General features: G+C 37.6%; 1 protein-coding gene across 1 annotated transcript in view; it reads right to left on the reverse strand.

Annotated features, from left to right (window-relative positions):
• The window catches only part of tbc1d19 (TBC1 domain family, member 19), a 62,782-nt gene extending 49,034 nt beyond the window's left edge, over positions 1–13,748 (reverse strand). Inside the window, exons 1-5 of the mRNA XM_088918977.1 lie at positions 13,376–13,748; positions 6,041–6,113; positions 5,214–5,259; positions 2,663–2,738; positions 1,783–1,857 (exon numbers count right to left, since the gene is read on the reverse strand). Coding sequence (XP_088775103.1) covers positions 1,783–1,857; positions 2,663–2,738; positions 5,214–5,259; positions 6,041–6,113; positions 13,376–13,474 — 369 coding nt within the window. The 5' untranslated portion in view covers positions 13,475–13,748. The remainder of the gene's footprint in view (positions 1–1,782; positions 1,858–2,662; positions 2,739–5,213; positions 5,260–6,040; positions 6,114–13,375) is intronic.
• Between the last annotated feature and the right edge of the window lie 6,773 nt (positions 13,749–20,521).

Raw genomic sequence — 20,521 nt, forward strand, 5'->3', positions numbered from 1 at the left:
GACCGCCAAAAGTGTGGGAATGGTTATATAAGAATCTACAAAAAGCTGAATCTAGTATTATCTACTGTAGTGTCCATTTAAAAATATTTAAAGGTTCTGGTTTAGTACTAACACTGCCAGGAAAAGGATGCACTTTAAAACCAAAGGCAACAATTGGTTATCTCCAATACACACTGGCATCTTTAGGATAGAAAGTGTTAAAAATTACATAATAATAATACATCCATACATTTTCTAACTACCTTATCAAATACAGGGTAGTGGTGGAGCCTGAGAGCCTATCCCAGCAAGCAACAGGCGCAAGGCACAATGCACCCTAGACAAGACACCAGTTCATCGCAGGGCACACACAGACACAAACACAACCAATTTTCCCAGAATCCAGTTACCCTACCAGTATGTCTTTGGACTGTGGGAAGAAACCCATGTGAACATGAGGAAAATATACAAACTGCACACAGATTGCACTGCAGGAATTGAACCCGGAGCCCCAGCGCTGCAAAGAAGCAATGCTAACTATTGTGCCAATGTCCCATCCTACATAATAATAATCAAATTATAAAAAATCACATAATAAAATATTTTGGGGTCTAAATATAACAGGACATTTCTCAGACACTGGACAAATTCAAGATGTCAGTTCACTAATGAACACCAAGGTGCATTAAGGATTTAGAGGACTTTTGCTAGATACATATTCATACACATTCCCTCTAAAGTGCCAGAACCTCATAGTACACTAGAGAAGGTTTCTAGTCAGTGTAGCCCCTGACAGTAAAGAACTAAGTACAGGGATTTTGCTATGTGCAATTATATTAAGATTACCGTGTAATAATTTCAATTTTTTAAGGAAGTATCATTTTTCATTATCCAATATGAAAATCTATTTGTTATTTGATGTTTATTGTTCGTATGAATATGTTTTGAGGGCATTGTATCTCTTATGTCCACTATGTCTTGAACAAAAATGCTAAATGAATGAAGCATCACTCTTACTTAAATCACTTATGGTTTAAAATTCATTAAACTTAAACTCTGCCTCTCTGAGCCCCAGTCACAGTCCTCACAGATTGGACAGCAAGACTAAGTCCTGAAAACTACAGAACTTCATCTGTACTTAAACTGTACTGTACTGTAAAAAGGCACCATCCTTCGGATGAGACGTAAAACCAAGGTCCTGACTCTCTGAGGTCATTAAAGACCCCAGGGCGTTTCTTAAAAGGGTAAGGGTATAACCCTGGCATCCAGGCCAAATTCCCCATACCAGTCATGGCCTCCTAATAATCCCCATCTATGAATTGGCTTCATCACTCATGTTCTCATCCCCACTGATAGCTGATGTGTGGTGAGCATACTGTCGCATTCTGGCTGCCGTCGCATCATCAAGGTGGATGCTGCACACTGGTGGTGGTGGAGGGGATCCCCATTACCTGTACAGCGCTTTGAGTGGAGTGTCCAGAAAAGCGCTATATAAGTGTAAGGAATAATAATAAACTCTCTCCTGTTGCCTAGATTAGGCTTTGGATCCTCTTGGATACTTTCTCCTATGGGTGTTTTTCTTTTGAACTTTTCCTTATCTAATGTTTCTTTATATTCTTATTTTTATAGATATTTTTATTCCTTTTCCATTTTCATCTTATTTGATTGAATATATAATCATCCAAGCCCTGCCAACATATTGATTCATGTATCATCAAGCTCATCACTTGTAAAGCAAGTTGTTGTATAGGGTGGTAAAATTATTGATTGATTCGTTGGTTGATTGGTTGATATCAAACATACCTTTCGAGCCAATGGGACGCCTAACTCAGTGCACATGCTGTTCAAACTCTTGAGGATACGCTTTTCCCAGCTCGCCTAAGGAAAAAAATATAGGAAGACATTAGAATTAATCAGATTGTGCAAATACACATAAAAGCATGGATCAAAAACAATTTAACTTACTGTACTGTATTATCATCAAGGTGTAAATAAAATGCATTCTAAATAATTAGAAATAATTACTGTTTTTCAGTTATGAAATGATACAGATATGTTTCAGACAAATGTGTTCTAAACCTTTTTTATTGGAACTGACAGTTACTTATGTTTTTTATCCCTTCTCGATGTGGAATGATTGTGAAAGACTCAGCTTTATGTGTATGACTCCTGTACTGCTTGGGGAGAATGAGGACCTACAGACAATCTTCCATAACAAGTACACCTACACTAACAAAGCCATTACTTTTTGACATACTACATGCTCCACAGTGCCTTACGGGGGAGTTTGCATTGACTGGAGGAATAGCACTTACTGATGTCACTGTCAAGTTGGAGGAGTGAGTGTTGCACCAAAAGTCCAGAGGACCAGGACTGACTAACAGCCACCCTACTACAGTGGTGTCCTGTCATTTAGGAGCTATACAGGTAGCTTGAGAAACCACGGAGACAGTCAGCTGGTGTCTTTAAGTATCTTTACTTTTTGTGTCTCTTGGGAGCCCCCAAACCATTTTTGAATAATTTTCATTTATATGAAAAAACAAAACAGAATCAAAGGAAACAAACCTTGTGAGTGATACATTTTTAATATTGTAATATAGTCTTCTTTTCAATGTAGGGAGTACAGTTTCAAAACAAACTTGAATAATAACTACTAATCACTTCCCAAGAATGAAAAACCAACCTGTGCCTTTCTCATATATGCCAGTGGCTCCTTAATATGCTCTGGAGGTGCAGCTGGGTGGCTAGGAGGAGGAAGCCTTGAAAAAAGATTTTCAAGCGGTTAAATATAACTGTGTTGCATAATATTTACAGTAATTCATTTTAATCTTAATTATTTTAAGGTATGTAATTCCTTATCTTCATACTTCTTTTTTCTGTAGTTAATATTCACACAAATATTGATGATATTATTTTGTTACACAAAAGAGCTCACTGCACGGGACAGTGTTTTGACATTTACACTAACCAGACACATTTTCTCTCTGGTTCAGCCACTTATCAGTTAACTTCATGATTTCTACTGCCATCACCAAAAACAGAACTCTTCGTGGAGTTCTACAATAAATCTATTGTCATAAAACAGTCATTCTTTGTGTATACTTTATACAGGAATGAACGTGAAATGAACCACACGTTAAAATGAAGAAAGAATAATTCCACTTGTGTAAAACTTAATTTGTCAAGGTGTTTTCAGCTTGATGGAAGAGCCATCATAAGCGAACCTAGAAACAAACAACTTACAGTGAAACACTTGAAGGATTTCTGAGTTTGTTAAGTGATACTTTGATTAAATTGTCACATAAAAGTTGAAAATTACTAACAGTCCAGAATTGAACAATAATGCATTCATTGCAAAATTCAGAAATTTGATTGTCTGTAGTTTCATTCAGAAAGGGTTTGTAAACATTTTGGGCTTATTTTGATCACAGTAGAAAGTTAAAATTCTAGGAGAAAGCTCATTTTCATATGACTATGGTCATATAGTATGGCCCAAAGCTGATACTAAATGATGCACAAATATTTCAGTGGCATTAAAATAGTGACATATTTTGCTCTAGCTTAAGCTACTGAATACAATTAGCATTCAATTTAGTAGAGTTTCAATTATACTGTAGCAGCTCATATGAAATATGTAAATGACACATACATGTACTGTATAATCTTTATACTTCCATAACCATTCATCTCCTAACCACTTCACTCATTTCAGGGTCTTGGGAGAGGCGGATCCAATCTTGGACTTAAGGCAGGGTACACCCTGAACAGGACATCAGTCCATCACAGGGCACACATAGACTCAGACATGCATACACTCACATTCACACCAGGGCCAACTTTCCCAGAAGCCCATTAACCTACCAGTATTACTTTGGACTGTAGGAAGAAACTGGAGACCCGGAGGAAATCCACACGAGAACATACAATCTTAGAAGCAGAGAGCATAACAACCTTTACACTGACAGCACCCTAGATCTGGAACTGAACACAGGGCCCCAGCACTGCAAGGCAGTAGTGCTAAACACTGAACCACCTTGCCACCCTAAATCTACAACCTTTTTTTTAAAAACAGTAAAGTAAGATAAGTGGGGTGAAGTAGGCAGGAGTAGAAATTCTTTGTCTTCCATAAACCTGTCTGGAAAATAATGTATGCACCAAAAATGCCTAAAAATGTGGTATGTAACACTAGCTGCAGTTACATCTGCAAGGGATTTTATTGTTCCTTCTTTGTTACAATGAAAGTGACAATACTAGATTACTAGATTATCCTGACAACTAGTTTCCTTCAATGGACTTTAGATGTTACTAAAGGTGCTACCCTTTGAGGCAGCAAGTGGTACTGTATAGCTAAAAATGTTACTACAGCTTTAGTGAAATCTGCATGGCAGTATGATGCATGTCGCATGAGTTGCAACAGCAAATAAAGCAGGAGTGTTCTTTTAAAACTAAAGGATTGTGAAGAGCAGGCATCGTTTGCATATCCTATTCTAGTAAGAATATATAGAGAACTAAATGAGGAAGGAGACGGTGACAATGAGGAGCAGAAGTCCAAAGACAAACTCCAACAAATCGCTCCTGCCTCTTCTCGGCACAGAATGAACCAGTATCCCGGCTGACGGTTTTCTTATTTTTCCTACCTCTACAGTCCCAGCATAGGCTGAAGCGCAGCTCTGTTGTGAATGTACTAGTTTTCTGCTATAGAGCAAACTGTTTTTTTTTTTTAAGAGTGGAAACTGGAAAAGACACTTTCTGCTAAGTGACAGTAGATTTTTTCCTGGCTAGAAAACTGGCAAGAGCCATTTTCGGCCACAGCGCAAGGCTGATTATTTTTCTTACCAGCATCCTAGCTGGAGGAGCCACTTTTCTGTCACACGCACATATAAATACATATAAATTGTATTAAATATAAATTTAATACAATTTAAAATGTAAATATAATTTAACAAACTACTATTTCACTTAAAATCTTGTGTGTTGGTTCTTAGAATCTGAACCCTATTGTAGGGTGCATCACAAAAGCCTACAGTATACATTTTAATGTAAAATAACAATATAACAATAAAATTCAAGGAAAGTTTTGTTTGACTCTCCTTAAACATTGCTTTGTTCATGGAATGTTACAATATTTACAACATAAACTAAAAAGGTTGTCATCACAAAATAAAATCGGTAAATCATAAAATAAAGGAAAGAAATAAAGGAATTCGTTGAATAACAAACATTTGGCTACTCACACATGTAACTCACGATAAACAGCATTCTGTAACTTCTTTTCCCATCCTTTAAAGAAAGACAAATGGTAAGTGCATCCATGAATCTGCACAACATGCAAAAGCTTTAAAATGCTCAGAAACAATTTTACTTCACATCTAGAAAAATAAATAAATATAACACACATCTTTTTATGCTTTTATAAACAAATCCAAATGTTTGCCATTAAGAGATCCATGTGGATTTTTAAACAAATTTAACTCAATGTCAGTATGTAAAAATAACTTTCAATCTATCTTACTGCTTCACTAAATGACTGGAGATTATGTTCAATAGCCTACACTCATAAATGTGTTTTAAAATGTTTAAAAAACTTAACATGGGCACAGATGGGATAAAAATGTTTTTCCACCCTCATGTACTGTACAAAGGAAGATGGCAACTTATTTTTGCTTAGACATTTATAACTCCAGCAAAAGGACTTCAAAGTAATCTAAACTGCATTTCTAGTGGAAGGACAAACATTAAACAAGGGCTGTCAATTCAAGCTACATCAGAAATTCATACACAGCAAATGACATTGTTCTAACATGGCCAAACATGTACAGTATGCACAAAAACATCCAGAATTAAAGATGACAATCAGTTTGCCACTTATTTATCTTTTGATCTGAAATACAAATTTGAGTAGTACACAACAAAAATGACAAATTTCACTTTACTATCCCAATACGTATGATTTTCACTGTAGATACTCTTATCAGATTTTGTTTAAATTCTGCTGTGGGAAAGAAACTGAGAATTTTGAACTGAACACAGGCACTGGACATTAAGGGAGATTAAGATTTACCTGAGTTTCTTAGGAAATCCCGTACATCATCTTTTAGACATTCAAGTTTAATTTCTGGCTTGTGCAAACACTCCTGATGAACAAAAAGAAACAAATTTAGCTCATCCTGTATCAGAAACATCAAACATATTTCTGAAGAATGTTTAAGCTGCATGAAGTTGGCCCTACGACAAACAGTACAAAAAATGACACCCATCATATTCATTTGTGCTACATCTGTGATTTTAAAGCAGAGTTTGTGCTGCTTTCATTCCACAGATAAAATGCATTTTGGTGTGATATCACTCCATCCCCTGCAACAGCCCAGGAAAACCGAACCAGTTTCATTCATTTCTGCTACGTTTGTGCCAGTTTATGCCATTAAAAGTACAGTTTGTGCTGCTTTCTTTTTCAAGATATAGCCCCTTCTAGCTTCAAGGAGTGGCATCACTCGGCTTGTAAAGTTTCCTTCCCCTACAAATAGAACAAGCAGGGCTAACTTCCCAGATATGTGATTTTAATTATTTATAGTCACATGAATGCCTCTTTTATTGGCGTGTTTAGGAATGTGTTTCGTTAACATTTGAATTTCCCTATCAGTCATTGCTCTCTGGTATTTGTATAAATGGCTAAGGTCATACAGCTTGTTGAGATATGTTAGTGTGTCTTTGAGATGGTGAACTGTTGATGTAAATTGTAATCTGGCAGTAGTTGGGAAGAGGGGATTGTGGCTTGACTGTGAAAACTTTAATAGAGAAGGAGTCCAGCCCAGTGAGAACATAGCCCCCCACCGTGCTGCCCAGTGCTGACTGTAAGTGAATTTTCCCAAAGAGTCCCATCTGATCCTGCCTTCATCAATGTACAGGGTCAGTCCTAGACAGATCTACAGTAACAGATCTTGTCTGTTCTTGTTACGTTCGCTGTTCTTCAGTGTGCATCTGAATGAAGTGACCGGTAGACACTGTTCACAGAGGGAACTGTTCACATATATGTGGGTTCTCCTGTGTGCCAGTGTAATGTGTATGTTTGTGCACTGAACAGATCACCACATTTCCCTGGTCCTTGAAGTAGCAGACCATCCTGTGCAGACTGTGGAAAATTTCTTTACTGCAATACAGGGATTCTGCAAGGGAAATATTCACTGCGGTGGTTCTTAGGTCATTTTATTTGTGCCATTGGAACCAGCGTTTGTGCTATTTTGGTGTCTGAAATATCAGACATTCTTTTTTAGGGAAGTGATGTCACCTTCTCCCCTTACAACTTTATGGTTTAACTGAAGTGGAGAAGGATATAATAATTAATAATAATTGCTTACACTTATACAGCGCTTTTCTGGACACTCCACTCAAAGCGCTTTACAGTTAATGGGGACTCCCCTCTGCCACCACCAATATGCAGCATCCACTTGAATGATGCGACAGCAGCCATAGTGCGCCAGAACGCTCACCACACACCACACGCTAATAGTGAAGAGGAGAACAGAGTAATTAAGCCAATTGATAGATTGGGATTATTAAGAGGCCATGACTGGTAAGGGCCAATGGGAAATTTGACCAGGACACCGGGGTTACACCCCTACTCCTTTCGAGAAATGCCCTGGGATTTTTAATGACCAGAGAGAGTCAGGACCTCGGTATTATGTCTCATCCGAAGGATGGCGCCTGTTTACAGTTCCTTGTCACCATACTGGGGCATTGGGACCCACATAGACTGCATGGTGAGCACCCCCTGCTGGCCACACTAACACCTCTTCCAGCAGCAACCTTAGTTTTTCCCAGGAGGTCTGACATCCAGGTACTGACCAGGCTCACACCTGCTTAGCTTCAGTGGGCTGCCAGTTGTGAGTTGCAGAGTGATATGGCTGCTGGCTAAATGACATCCCGTATCTATCTATGACCTTTGGTAACAAGATGAGTAACCAGATATAATTACTAATAATCTACTATGGAGTAGTTACTGCAAATAAAGCAGTGTTTTAGTTTTTACTTTACTATCTATGAGAAGGACTGAGACTGTTTCACTTTTAATTTTTTTGCTTGGCACAAACATAACAAAACATTAACACTGAAAGGGAATGTTTTGGCAAATGCTGATGCCTACTAATTGGTTTCTTAGTCTGTCCAGGATTAGAAGACCTACTCCTTTTGAAGTGATACCTGAAGATTATTTTCAATGCGTCCATATGTGTGAATTAATCATAAATTGTACATTTTAAACTTCAATTAAACAGTTAAATGCAATTAAATGCATCTTCTTATTCCTTTTTTTTTTAAAGATGTTGGAAGTTAAGAAAAGCTTGGATTTTCTGGAAAATATATAATTAGCAAATCTTAATACTTCATAGCTGTATAGTTTTAAAAGGTGAAACATAGTTAAAATGGCTAAATGGCTGCCTGCAAATTACAAATTCAGTTTAATACGAGCAAATTAATGTAACTCCTTATATTAAAAGACTGGTGTTTGTAGTACTGTATTTTGTGTGCTTCTAATACAAATATATTAGTAAATAAAAAAATACAAAATATATAAAAATGAAAAGGACTAGGCTATTGGAATACTGTATACGGTGTCTTGCAAAATTATTCAGACCCTTTAAATGGATTATAGACCCTTTTCAATGGATTACAAATTATAATTACACATCTTTTTATTTATTGCAAACTTACAGGCTCAAAAAGAATTTTTTTAAATGATTTTTTTTCAGCAGATATGTTAAAGAAAGTCCAAAACTGAAATATGCTGCCTGCATAAGTATTTAGCTACCTATGTACTGGTAGCTCTAAGTTTACACAAGTGAAAAAATTGCATTAATAAGGATAGAATTGTCTTACCACTGGCCTCTGCCTGTGCACCATTGAAGTTACTGTTACATTTACTGGATAAAAAACCCATCTGTTTAGAGATCATTGGTCAGGCAGTGAAGCCAAGAAAATGAAGACTAAATTGTATTCTAAGAAACTTAAAACTTTCCATCTGATCAAGAAGGAGACTCGTGATGGAAGCCAATGAGAAGCCAGCAATCACTTTGAAAGACCTACAGAATTCACTGGCTGAGAAAAGACTAAAGGTGCATGAGTCAACTATATCTTGAGCTCATAACACTGGCCTGTATGGGAAGGTAGCAGAAAAGAGGCCATTACTCAAAAAGAACCATCTCAATACCCATCTGGATGTTTGACAGACAGCACAAGAGTGATCCAGCTAAGATGTGGGAAGAGGTTTTGTGTTAAGACGGTAGAGATTTTTGCCCAACATTCAAAGAGCTATGTGTGGTGCAAAGTTAACACTGCCTATGCCCCAAGAAACAAAGTGTAGTGGCAGAGGCATCATGTTGTTGAATCTGCTTTTCATCAAAAGGGACTGGGAATCTTGTTAGAGCTTAAGGAAAAATAGATGGAGCAAAGTACAGAGAAATACTACAAGGGAACGTGATTCAGTCTGCTAAAAAACGTGAGCTTTGAAAAATATTCACCTTTCAGCAGGAAAATGAACCTATGCACTGGGCCAAAGCAACATTGGATTGACTCAAGAATAAAAAGGTAAATGTTCTGGAATGGTCCAGTCAAAGTCCCGACTTCAACGCCATAGAGAATCTGTGGCATGATTTGAAAATTGCAGTTCACAAGCGCTGTTCAAGCAATTTGAATGAGCTGGAGCACATCTACCAAGAAGAATGGGTGAACATCACTCCTAACAAGTGGCAAAGCTGGTAGACACCTACCTCAAAAGACTTAAAGCTGTAACTGTGGCAAAAGGTGGCTCTATCAAATATTAATGTGTGGCATCTGAAAACGTATGCAAGCACTATATTTCAGTCTTTGACTTTCTTTAAGATATCTGCAAAAACTATGACAACTAATTTTGTTTTTTAAAAAAATTCTGTTTCAGCATGTGAGCATGCAATAAAAACACTGATTTGAAAAATATGTGATGCGTAAGTATCATTTGTGATCATGCAATATTTAACATTTGTAAAGGTTCTGAATACTTTTGCAAGGCACTGTATATCTGTCCAAATAATGGTACTACTATGTACTTAGTCAAATGGATTTTAAAATAAATCCACAAAACAATATTGTAAATGTTACCACCTCACAAATGTAGAAAACAATATTTCAATGGTTCTAAATGAAAATACAATTTTGACTAAACAAATTTGGGAAAAATGAATTTTCTTTGAATTGTAATTGTTTTTTACAACAACGTTTATTTATGGGAACATACAGTGGAAAGCCGTATGGGGTACTGAAGTAAAAATTTTCATTTCTGCTGCTGTGTACTAATGAAATTTGTATTTAGATAAAATATTAATATGAGGCAAAAGTATAGAAATTCAGCTTTTATTTCTGAGTAATATTTTGCATACATGTTTAGCTATGATAGAACAATGACATTTATTGTATTCATTCTACCCTTTTCAGGTGCACAAGTATTGGGGGCAAATTAATTTAAAATAAATGAAACCAGTAGAAATGTAATACGCAGTTGCGTACCCCTTATATGCCATGACTGCTTCAAGTTAATAGCTCACTTACATCATAAAACTCTTGATATATTATTTTGAGATGTTTTGCAAAGCCTTAACTGCAGCTAGTTTTGCTGTTGATTGTGGACCTTGGGTTTTCTGAGTTTAGTTTCCTACTCAACAAGTAAAATCCTTGCTCAATAGGATTCAGATCAGGAGATTGACTTTTGAGCTGTCAAAGTTTCCACTTTCTTTCTGATGAAATCCTTGGTTAAGTATGCAGTATCTTTTGAGTCATTGTTGCAGAGTGAACTGCCACCCAATTAGCTTGGAGATATTTTTTGGACCTGGGCAGACAAGATGTTAACGTACACTTCATAATTCATCCTGCTGCCATCATCAGTTACATAAAAAACACCAGTGAGCCAGCAGAGGCAGCAATGCATGCACCATGTCTCACAGATGTAGTTGTGTCCTTAGGATCATTTGCAGTTCCTCTCTTTCTCCACACTTTTACCTTTCTGTCACTTTAAAAGTTTATCTTCATCTGTTCACAGAACTTTGTTCTAGAACAGTTGTGGTTCATTTTTGTATTTTTTATCCAAGTTCTAATCCGGCCTTTCTATTTTTTATTCTGATGAGAGGTTTACAATTTGCATTGTAGTCCACAGAGATGTAAGATACTGTACTTTCACCGCTGCACTCTGGAGAATGTCTGCAATCTTTTTGGCTGTTATTTTATGGTTTTTAATTCTCTATTTTCTTCATCTTGGTTTGTGCCTACTAACTGAAAACCAGACCCAAAACTTAAACAAAAAGTTACATTGTTAAACTTGTATGCAAAATTTCCAAAAACAAGAGCTGAAATTCTATACTTATGCCTCTGTTTTCAGATCTTTTGATCTGAAATCCATATTTCATTAGTACACAGCAGAATTTGACACTACTGTCCAATATGTATGCTTTTCACTATATACTGTATATTGTCTATCTTGCAACAATTACTGCTTTGAAGCACACATCATAATAAACAAACCATAAAACATAAATATATAAAACAGTAAATAAAGCCTGAGATTTCAAGACAAAAAAAATCCACAGAAATAGAAGGTGAATATATTGCAAAACTGCCTGAATTTACAGCAGACTTCGCCCCAGCTGAAAAATTATATAATGATAAAGTCATTGTAAGAAGTATAAACTTATACTGAGTAAACAAAGATCTTAGCAGCCTAATATCTTGGAAACTAAAAAAGGACAAATGTTACTTTTAGCACCAAAACCCGGCACAAACATTATACAAATGAATGAGACTGGTCCGGCTCTCCCGGGACATTTTAGACAAGCTGAGTTACACCACATCTGAAAAAGAATATATTTTATCTTGGAAAGCACATCACAACAAATGCTAATTTCAACAGCACCAACAAATGCAGTGGGGGAAACTTCACAGAGCTAAATGTTTGTTGTTTTTACTCTGACAAAGCAAATACCATTCATACAGTATATGTATACTGTATATATAATTATGTGTGCAAATTACAGTTGAAACTTTTACATCTGTAGGCTTTCGGGAAAGACAACTCATGTTGACAGTCAACCATAACGATCATGGAGAATTAAGGAAATAAGAAGTCAATAAGAAAGTACATTTACATAACTCTCAATGAATGTAGCATGGCCCTAATATACAGTATTTTATTATAAGCTATGCTTACTTCATAGCATGTGTTCTTTACCTTAGGGTCTTCAGAACATTACTTCGTAATGCACTTTCTTATAAATTTGATATTTAGTTCACTGTATTTTTTCACATACTGAACAAAAACCTCTGTAAACTATTATATACATTTTTTAGTCTCATGTTCACCTAAGATTTACATGTTTGAGGACTAAGACATAAAATAGTCATTAAGACTTTTGAAAATGTAGTAAAACAGAAATAAGCCCAAAATATAACAAGTTTCATTTGGGAGAAACAGATTGAATTCTCTTTATGTAAACAAAATTCCAGTTAAAAAAAAACGTATTCTTCACACACAAAAAAAAAACCTTGTGTTACAAACAATTGCTTGTGGATCTAAAGTAGGATGTCAAAGATTGTTTTTTGAAAACTGCCCTTGGCTAACAAAAGAGACTACCAAGTTAAAACTACAGTTTCTTTTTTTCACCATCTTAATTCAGGTTGCCCATGTCAATGAATAGAAGCACTGTCATTGATAAATGTCCTTCCTCTACAATAAAGGAATAGAGCCTTCATAATATGATTACCTACCAGACTAGATAGAAAGCAAACGCATGATCATTTCATTACTCGTCTATGAAATGCATATATCCTATACGTTTGTGTGTGTTTCATTTCATGATTTCGTGATTACTGTTAGACCCATATCCATTTAATATATATATATCAGTTACTCGTAAAATACATAATGTTTCAATTACTGTAAATTTCTATGTTCACATAACCTTGAACACTTGCACACATTTAACTTTTACAGTACCGGTATACTTTCGAGATTCGAAATTTTTCGAAATTCGAGAGATCGAATTTTAAATGAAATTAAAATAAACAGTTATCAAAATACAGCACGTAATCTGGGTTTCTGAATAGTAAAAATATCGTGTTTTACATTAATGATTACGTAGTTTAGCGTACGCAATAAAAACATTAAGGTACCGTAACAACAGAGGACAATGTAGAGTGAAATTAGTTTGAAAATGCTAAATGCTGCAAAACTAATATTAAGATTATACATAACATTTTTGTTGTCTTTTTTCAAGCCCTGCCATACGCTACATCAGGTACTGCAGTGTACAGCAGACCACAGCTGCACTCGTCCTGCAGAGACTCCGATCAGTCAGTGTTGCGTTATGGTCCGGGTACTCACTTTGGCCTGTCTCTCCAGCTGGGAATGTAAATGGGTCCCCTTCAATTTCTGGACCACCTGTGCAATTGTCATTGACAACTCCGTTCCTTCATCCATCATTCGAAAATTTTCATGTACCTGTGAAACTAAAGGCTTGCTTTATTTTGTAGGAACATACCCTGCAACTACACAACCTGCAACTGTATCTAAGCAACCACGTCCGACTATTTTTTCCGACACGGTAAGAAACAATTTTGGAAAAAAGGTTCCTGCTCTTTCAGATGCATGAGAAACATAGAAAGCGCATTAGTAGTATCAGATGATTCTGATAGTATTACCATTCACCCACATCAGCTCTCCCTGACCTTACACTAAACCCACCTACTGTAAGCATAAACCCTAACACTAAACTCTACCCCGTCTCTCGAGTATTTTATATTTATTTTAGTCATATGCTGAGTACAATCAAAACAATTTAGAAGAGCACAGAACTCTGCAAAAAATTATGTTCACAGTGAATATGAAAATCTACTAGAACTGAAATCTTCGAGAAATTATGCATGAGGGGTGACAAAATAAAAACTGCAACCTTTAAAAACCTTTATTGTGCATTGAAATGATGTAAAAACTAGAATGTGTAATGGTCTCCGAGAGGCATTAAGTTGGTCTTCAACTGCCATTAAATCAAATCAAATCAAAGTTTATTTATCAAATGCACAACAATACAGCGTGCAGCAGTAGTTGCTGGCAATAACATTTCTTTTCTGCGAGCTCACAAAAATCACAAGAATCACAAAAATCACAAAATTAAGGTTAATTTTACATTACATTACATCCCAACCTCTCTAGCAGATGCAAGTGGTTTATATAAGCAAGAGAACCATGGAGGAGGAAGGTAATTTGGCAAAAAAAGGTGTCATTTTGGTAATGTGAAGTTTCTTTTGAACGTAAAATTAGACTTTTCTCTGTAATTTGTTAAACAGTAATGCCGTATTGGTCATGGAACAAGCATTAACTAAAACAATTTTAACAGTGTATCCACAGTCAGAATAACTCTTTAAGGCAAAGTTATGAAATCTAAACAAGAAACATAAATCAATAGTAGGACGTCTAGATAAATTAAAACCCCTAGTTATCTTAATGATATAATTTGACAGTGTATTTTAATAATAATTGCTTACACTTATATAGCACTTTTCTGGACACTCCACTCAAAGCTCTTTACAGGTAATGGGGACTCCCCTCCACCACCACCAATGTGCAGCATCCACCTGGATGATGCGGTGGCAGCCATAGTGCACCAGAACGCTCACCACACATCAGCTATCAGTAGGGGGGAGCAGAGTAATGAAGCCAATTCATAGAGGGGGCCATGATTGGTGAAGGTCAATGGGAAATTTGGCCAGGACACCAGGGTTACACCCCTACTCTTTTTGAGAAACACCCTGGAATTTTTAACAACCACAGATAGTCAGGACCTCAGTTTTACTTCTCATCCAAAGGACAGCGCCTGTTTACAGTATAGTGTCCCTCTCACTATACTGGGTCATTAGGACCCACATGGGCCACAGGGTGAGCACCCTCTGCCGGCCCCACTAACACCTCTTCCAGCAACAACCTTAGTTTTTCCCAGGAGGTCTCCCATCCAGGTAATGACCAGGCTCACACCTCCTTAGCTTCAGGGGGTTGACAGTTGTGAGTTGCAGGGTGACATGGATGCTTTAATTTTAGTTAAAACTGTGACCAAATTCCCTTTGTAGATATTTTGGCCTGTGCAGTGTGTCTTTTATATACAACAACATTGAGTTCAGAGAAAATAGCATTCAGATTAGTAAAACAGTTTATTTGAAAGCCAGTAAAATGAGTCTGTGAATATCTGAAGTACAGGATTTCCTAAATATTCCGAAATGCAAACAACTAAAATAACCCTAATGATTCAGCAAACACTGATATGACAGATAGGGCAGATCAAATCTAGTAGTTTACAACAAGTTACAGAAGTACCTCCTTGGTATTAGTCACTCCAGTCAGATGTCAGATTCCAAATATTCCAAATCATCCCAGTCTGCAAAGAATTGGATCACAAAATGGTGTTCCAGCTAGCCTAGAGCCTCTGAATGCAACACATAAACCTAAGTAAACTAGTAATATTTAAACTGGGTCTATACAGTACATTTAGGTCTGTTTTTCCAATCCATTTTAAATTCTTCAGTTTTAAACATTGCCTTACTCTTCAGCAAAATAGACTTGACTCTATTATGATTTACTGTACAGTTCCACCCTTGTTGGCATTTTTGATTGTTTAGCTTCAGAAGAAAATAGAGGAGTGTAACCTACTTCACTCCCCTTCAACCGACAACCATTTTCACTCCATGAAATCTTATGGGAATAAACTTGAACATAGATGGAGGGACTTTGGCCAGTCTGTTCATTTACATTCCCTCTGGCGTCCTTGGCAGTCCCATAAAAGCACCATTTTTAGTTTAGTGCTTTTATGGGAAGTTAATTGAAACAAGGAAAAGGTAATCCTAAAAACCTTTTCCATGATTCATCATCTCTTAAATCAAGGTAAGAAAACCATTTTAAGGGACTCTATAATATAAAGAATTTTTCTACGTTTTTGCAATAAAAAAATAATAATTTGTGGAGTCTGATTGCAAGAGGAGCCGGTCCAGGCTCCCGCGAAGCATAGTTCAGGACCCTGTGCAAACAATATAATACGGAAGCAAGTGGATAAGGATGTCAGGGAAATGTACAACAGGATTAGGACGGGTTGACAGACAGGGGGGTGTGATGTCGGTGATCCGGTGCTCGGGGGGCGTGGCAAGGGCAAACAGATCCAGACAGTCCAAAGGGGGGAATCCGGGGCGCAAGAAAGTCCAAGAACCGGGGGATTCATCCAAGACAAGACGAGACAAACACTCTGCACTTCTGCTACCAACAATAATTCATGCACTCTCAAGATCAGTGCATCTCACTTATGTTTCTTGTAATATTGTCATAGCAGCTATCTGAAATAACCACTAAAATGAAACCCACTATATTTTCCTTGGATTCTGCCCCCACTATCCTGTTATATTGTAATTTTTTTAATTATCTTTGGCAATGTCATGCATTTCAGTAATAAATCAATAAGGCCTGGTATTAATCCATCAGCCTTTACAATTCCTTTAAAATACCTCTGTTTAATAAATTAGTCTTGCCTCATCAGCAACTTTCAGCAAGTGTCTAAATGACTATTTTTAGAACAGACAGTTGCTGTTCAGTTAAAAGCTCAGTTATCTGCAAATAAGATGTACGAGCCTTTACGCTTTTGGTTCAGATCAATACATAGTACAAAAACAACTCTTTTTATAGTTATCAATGATAACTGCTGATGACTGCTGGCTGTGTTTTGTTTATCCATTCCTGTCCTGCGGATCAAGTTATCAATTCTGTACAGTTCCTTAGGATTACAAAGTAGTAAGCTTTTGTCATGTAAGTCTTGTAATTTCATAAAAATGCCAGATGCTCAGTTGTTGGTACAGGTATTTGAGCTGAATCAATCCACATGTATCGATTTTCCAGCAGCACAATACAAGTCGAACTATGTTAGAATTGCACTAGCATGACTATTGCATATATAGCATGACATGACAAGTATGCAACGCCTACAGTAGCTTTTGCTGTAGCCAACTTTTTCTCCTGTCCTAAGTCCAATATAACATTGCTCATACTCAATATTTACTTTTTAATGTTTTCATTGGTACAGTATGCCATCTTTCTAACTGAGAATGTTTAATCTTTTTTTATTTGAATACATGTTCACTTTTCTGTTTGATATCTATATTTGTAATATGTAATTAAATCTATTAAATATGAGTTTGTCTCTGAGTAACCACAGCTGTAGGAAGTATGTGATTCCATGAGCTACAGCTGTGGCCAGTCTTACAAAGCAAAAAGAGCAAGACAGGGAGTCAGTATGATGCAAACTCCAGACAGAATGGACGTAAGAGTGCACCTCCTGATTCATGTGGTGTCTTGTTAGTATTTCACCCGGCACATGTGGGGTCAGGTGAATTGAAGTCTACAGTATGTGTAAGTTAAATATTTTTGTTGAGTTAAATGAATAGGTGTGAGTAAGAAATACAGTATGTGAGGACCAGAGAGTATTCGTGAAGTACAGAGTGGTGAGAAAGGGACTGTGTAGCTACTGGTCTCTGCTTAAGACTCTGTGGGGTTGTAGCATGACCCTATGGAGGCTGTGAGATGGGTGTAACTTTTCCTTGGGTTGTGAAGTGCAAAGCACAGATTGGCGAAATGAGAGGTGAGGGATTTCCACTTGTACTACCTGAATGGGAATGGAGTGTAAGTCTAGAAGATGTCTTGCTCCCTGAGCAAAGGATAATGAGAGTGAAGGGCTTAGTGATGTTGAGTTAAAACCTCGAGTATGACCTTGAAAGAAGTCATTAAGATAGGACCGAGGCGTAAGATAGACAGGGACAAAAGTGGTGCTGCAGACGGCAGTTTATTTGGCATACAGTTCTCTGAGGCTGGGATACTGTGATGCTGTGAGTGAAGGGCCCAGAATACCTTACTGAGGCTACAGCTGAGACAGGGTAAAAGGGAAAAAACAATCCAGATGTTTTCTCACCTAAATAAATTCCTAGTTGTCACAATCCTCATCCCTCTTCTTAAAGGTGCTCCGACCCTTTTGTATTTTAGTTCATTACGTGCACCTTCCCGTTTGTCTGTCATTATTTAAGGTGGGCACTCCCACTATGCCTTGCTCAGCATTGGAAGATGGACACCACAAGGTTTGCCTACTTCCCCGGGCTCCCAGGTAGCCCGAGGGCTGGTCTTATTCCATTTGTTACTCCATTTTAACTCCTTGTTCCTGTTCTGGATTCCGTTCCGGATTTTTACCCTGTCTGTCTCAGATGGATTCCCCAGTTCCTGGACTCTGGACTGTGCCCTGGTTTTCCCCCTTTTTTGGCTGTCTGGTTTGTTTGCCTTCGCCCTGCACCCCAAGCACCGGATCAACGCCATCACTGCCATCACTGCCATCACCGCCATCAACGCCCACTATCTGTCAACCCATTCTAATCCTGCTGTACCTTTTCCTGATATCCTTCTCTGCTTAGTTCCCGATTATACCGTCTGCATAGGGTCCTGAACTACGCTTCACGGGTGCCTGGACCGCCTCCCATTACACTAGCATTTACCCAACGATGGGGACAAGCTACAGCACTACTTCTGGACGAGAATATATGAAAACGGAAATCATAGTGCAAAAAGTTTTCCCCAATGGGCTGTGAAAGAAGTATTAGTCATCATAGCCCCCCCTGGATCTCACACCCTTAGGTGGTTGCTGCCCCATGTGGCATCACACTTTGTAAAAATAAACAGAATTTCTTGAGAATTATTTGGAAAGACATATAAGTCCATAAATGTCTTTGGATAATTACATTAGAGAACATAAGGGTCCTGAAATAGAGATTTCTCTAAAATATTGTCACAGTAGTAACTATATGTAGGTACTGTACCTGACCCAGCCACCTAGCAATTTTAAAGCTGCAAAGAATTTTCTCTCCACACAACAGTCCCCAGTGCACCCACAAACTACTTCAAGACAGGTAGATGACATAATTGACATTTTTATTCCTCTAACTATAACAATAAAGTAATGTTCCCTACTTAGTTCAGGTGGGTAGCTGTGTCAGCATGCGTAGGCTGCAAAGGAACAAGTAAAAGGTTTATTCCATGCTGAAAAAAAGAAGAAAGAGAACACAACGTTTCGGCCGTGGAGCCTTCTTCAGGTGAAGAAGGCTCTTCATCACACCTGAAGAAGGCTCCACGGCCGAAACGTTGTGTTCTCTTTCTTCTTTTTTTCAGCATGGAATAAACCTATTACATTTTCCCTACTTGTCTACAATAGCATAGCAAGAATTAATATCCACAAGGAACACCCCTCCAAAAAAATAACAATTTAACACACTTTAATGCTCCTAAGAAACTAGGATAAGAAAGTAATCCCAAGAAGCATGTCCTGTCTCTCTCTGCTCATTGCCACATTCCAAAAAAATACTGCAATTCATTCTCAATTCAATAAAACTACTTTACCTTTATCCTCTCCCACACTTGTCTCCCTCTGTAGTCCCCATGAGTACTCACTCAGCTCAGTCCAGCCATCCAGCTATCCTTTCTTATGCTCTACAAAAAAGAAAAACACAGTTCACAGTTCAAGCACAGTTCTTCAGCTGTATCTAGCGTCCTCTTCAGTCCCAACTGCCATAGATATGTTCTATTATATCTCCCTGGGCACATGCAGCTATGTGGTGTAGGGGAAAAGCGAGCATGGTCCCTGTGCCTCAACTCGCTTCAGTTTTTATATATATCTTTCTGACCAGAACTCCAGCACCTGATCAAGAGAGTTAGGCAGACATAAACAAGTGGGGATCACTTGAGGAACTGACTTCATGCAGATTGCTAGGTGTCACAATGCATTGTCCCTCCTTTCTTTCCCTTTTGTCTTTCCTCCTTGTTCCAGGTCCAGTCTTCACCTGCTCAGCACCTCCACACCTCTAATGTGTTGCTTTTGACCATGTGATATTCTGACATTCAGTCTGTGAAGAATGTCATCTGTTGAAAAGCAGGAATCCTTAAAAAAAGAGGGAAGCAGGCACTAAAATCATACCAAATCCAACAATATTATATGCAAAGCTTAAGTAATGATAATGCCATTATCATAACTTGAGCTTTGCATATTAATATTGTTGGATTTGGTAGTCACTGGCCTACTCAAACCTTTGTCACCCTGTGAAATATTAAATAAAATCTCTAGATAACTAGACAAGATATCAAAATTGCTGTAAAAGGTTTGTTATAAAAATTCTGCATTGATTGAAGGTTAAGAATCACTCATTATTGGATGTTTTGCACAGCTGGAAAAATCAGATGTAACCTCAGGTATTGGTTTTCAATAGGGGTAACAATTTAACAACAACAATTAAAAAAAGTGCTCCAGGTGGCACAGTAAGGGCGTGCGTAGGATTGCTGCCTTGTAACACTGGGGCCCTGGGTTCAGTTCCAGACCTGGGGTACTGTCTGTGTGGACTTTGTATGTTCTCCCTGTGTTTGCATGTATGGTATGGTACTGTATTGGATGCTTTGGTTTTCCCTAGCAGT

This window comes from Atractosteus spatula, chromosome 1, assembly GCF_055471065.1.
Source record: "Atractosteus spatula isolate fAtrSpa1 chromosome 1, fAtrSpa1.hap1, whole genome shotgun sequence".
Classification (NCBI taxonomy): domain Eukaryota; kingdom Metazoa; phylum Chordata; class Actinopteri; order Semionotiformes; family Lepisosteidae; genus Atractosteus; species Atractosteus spatula.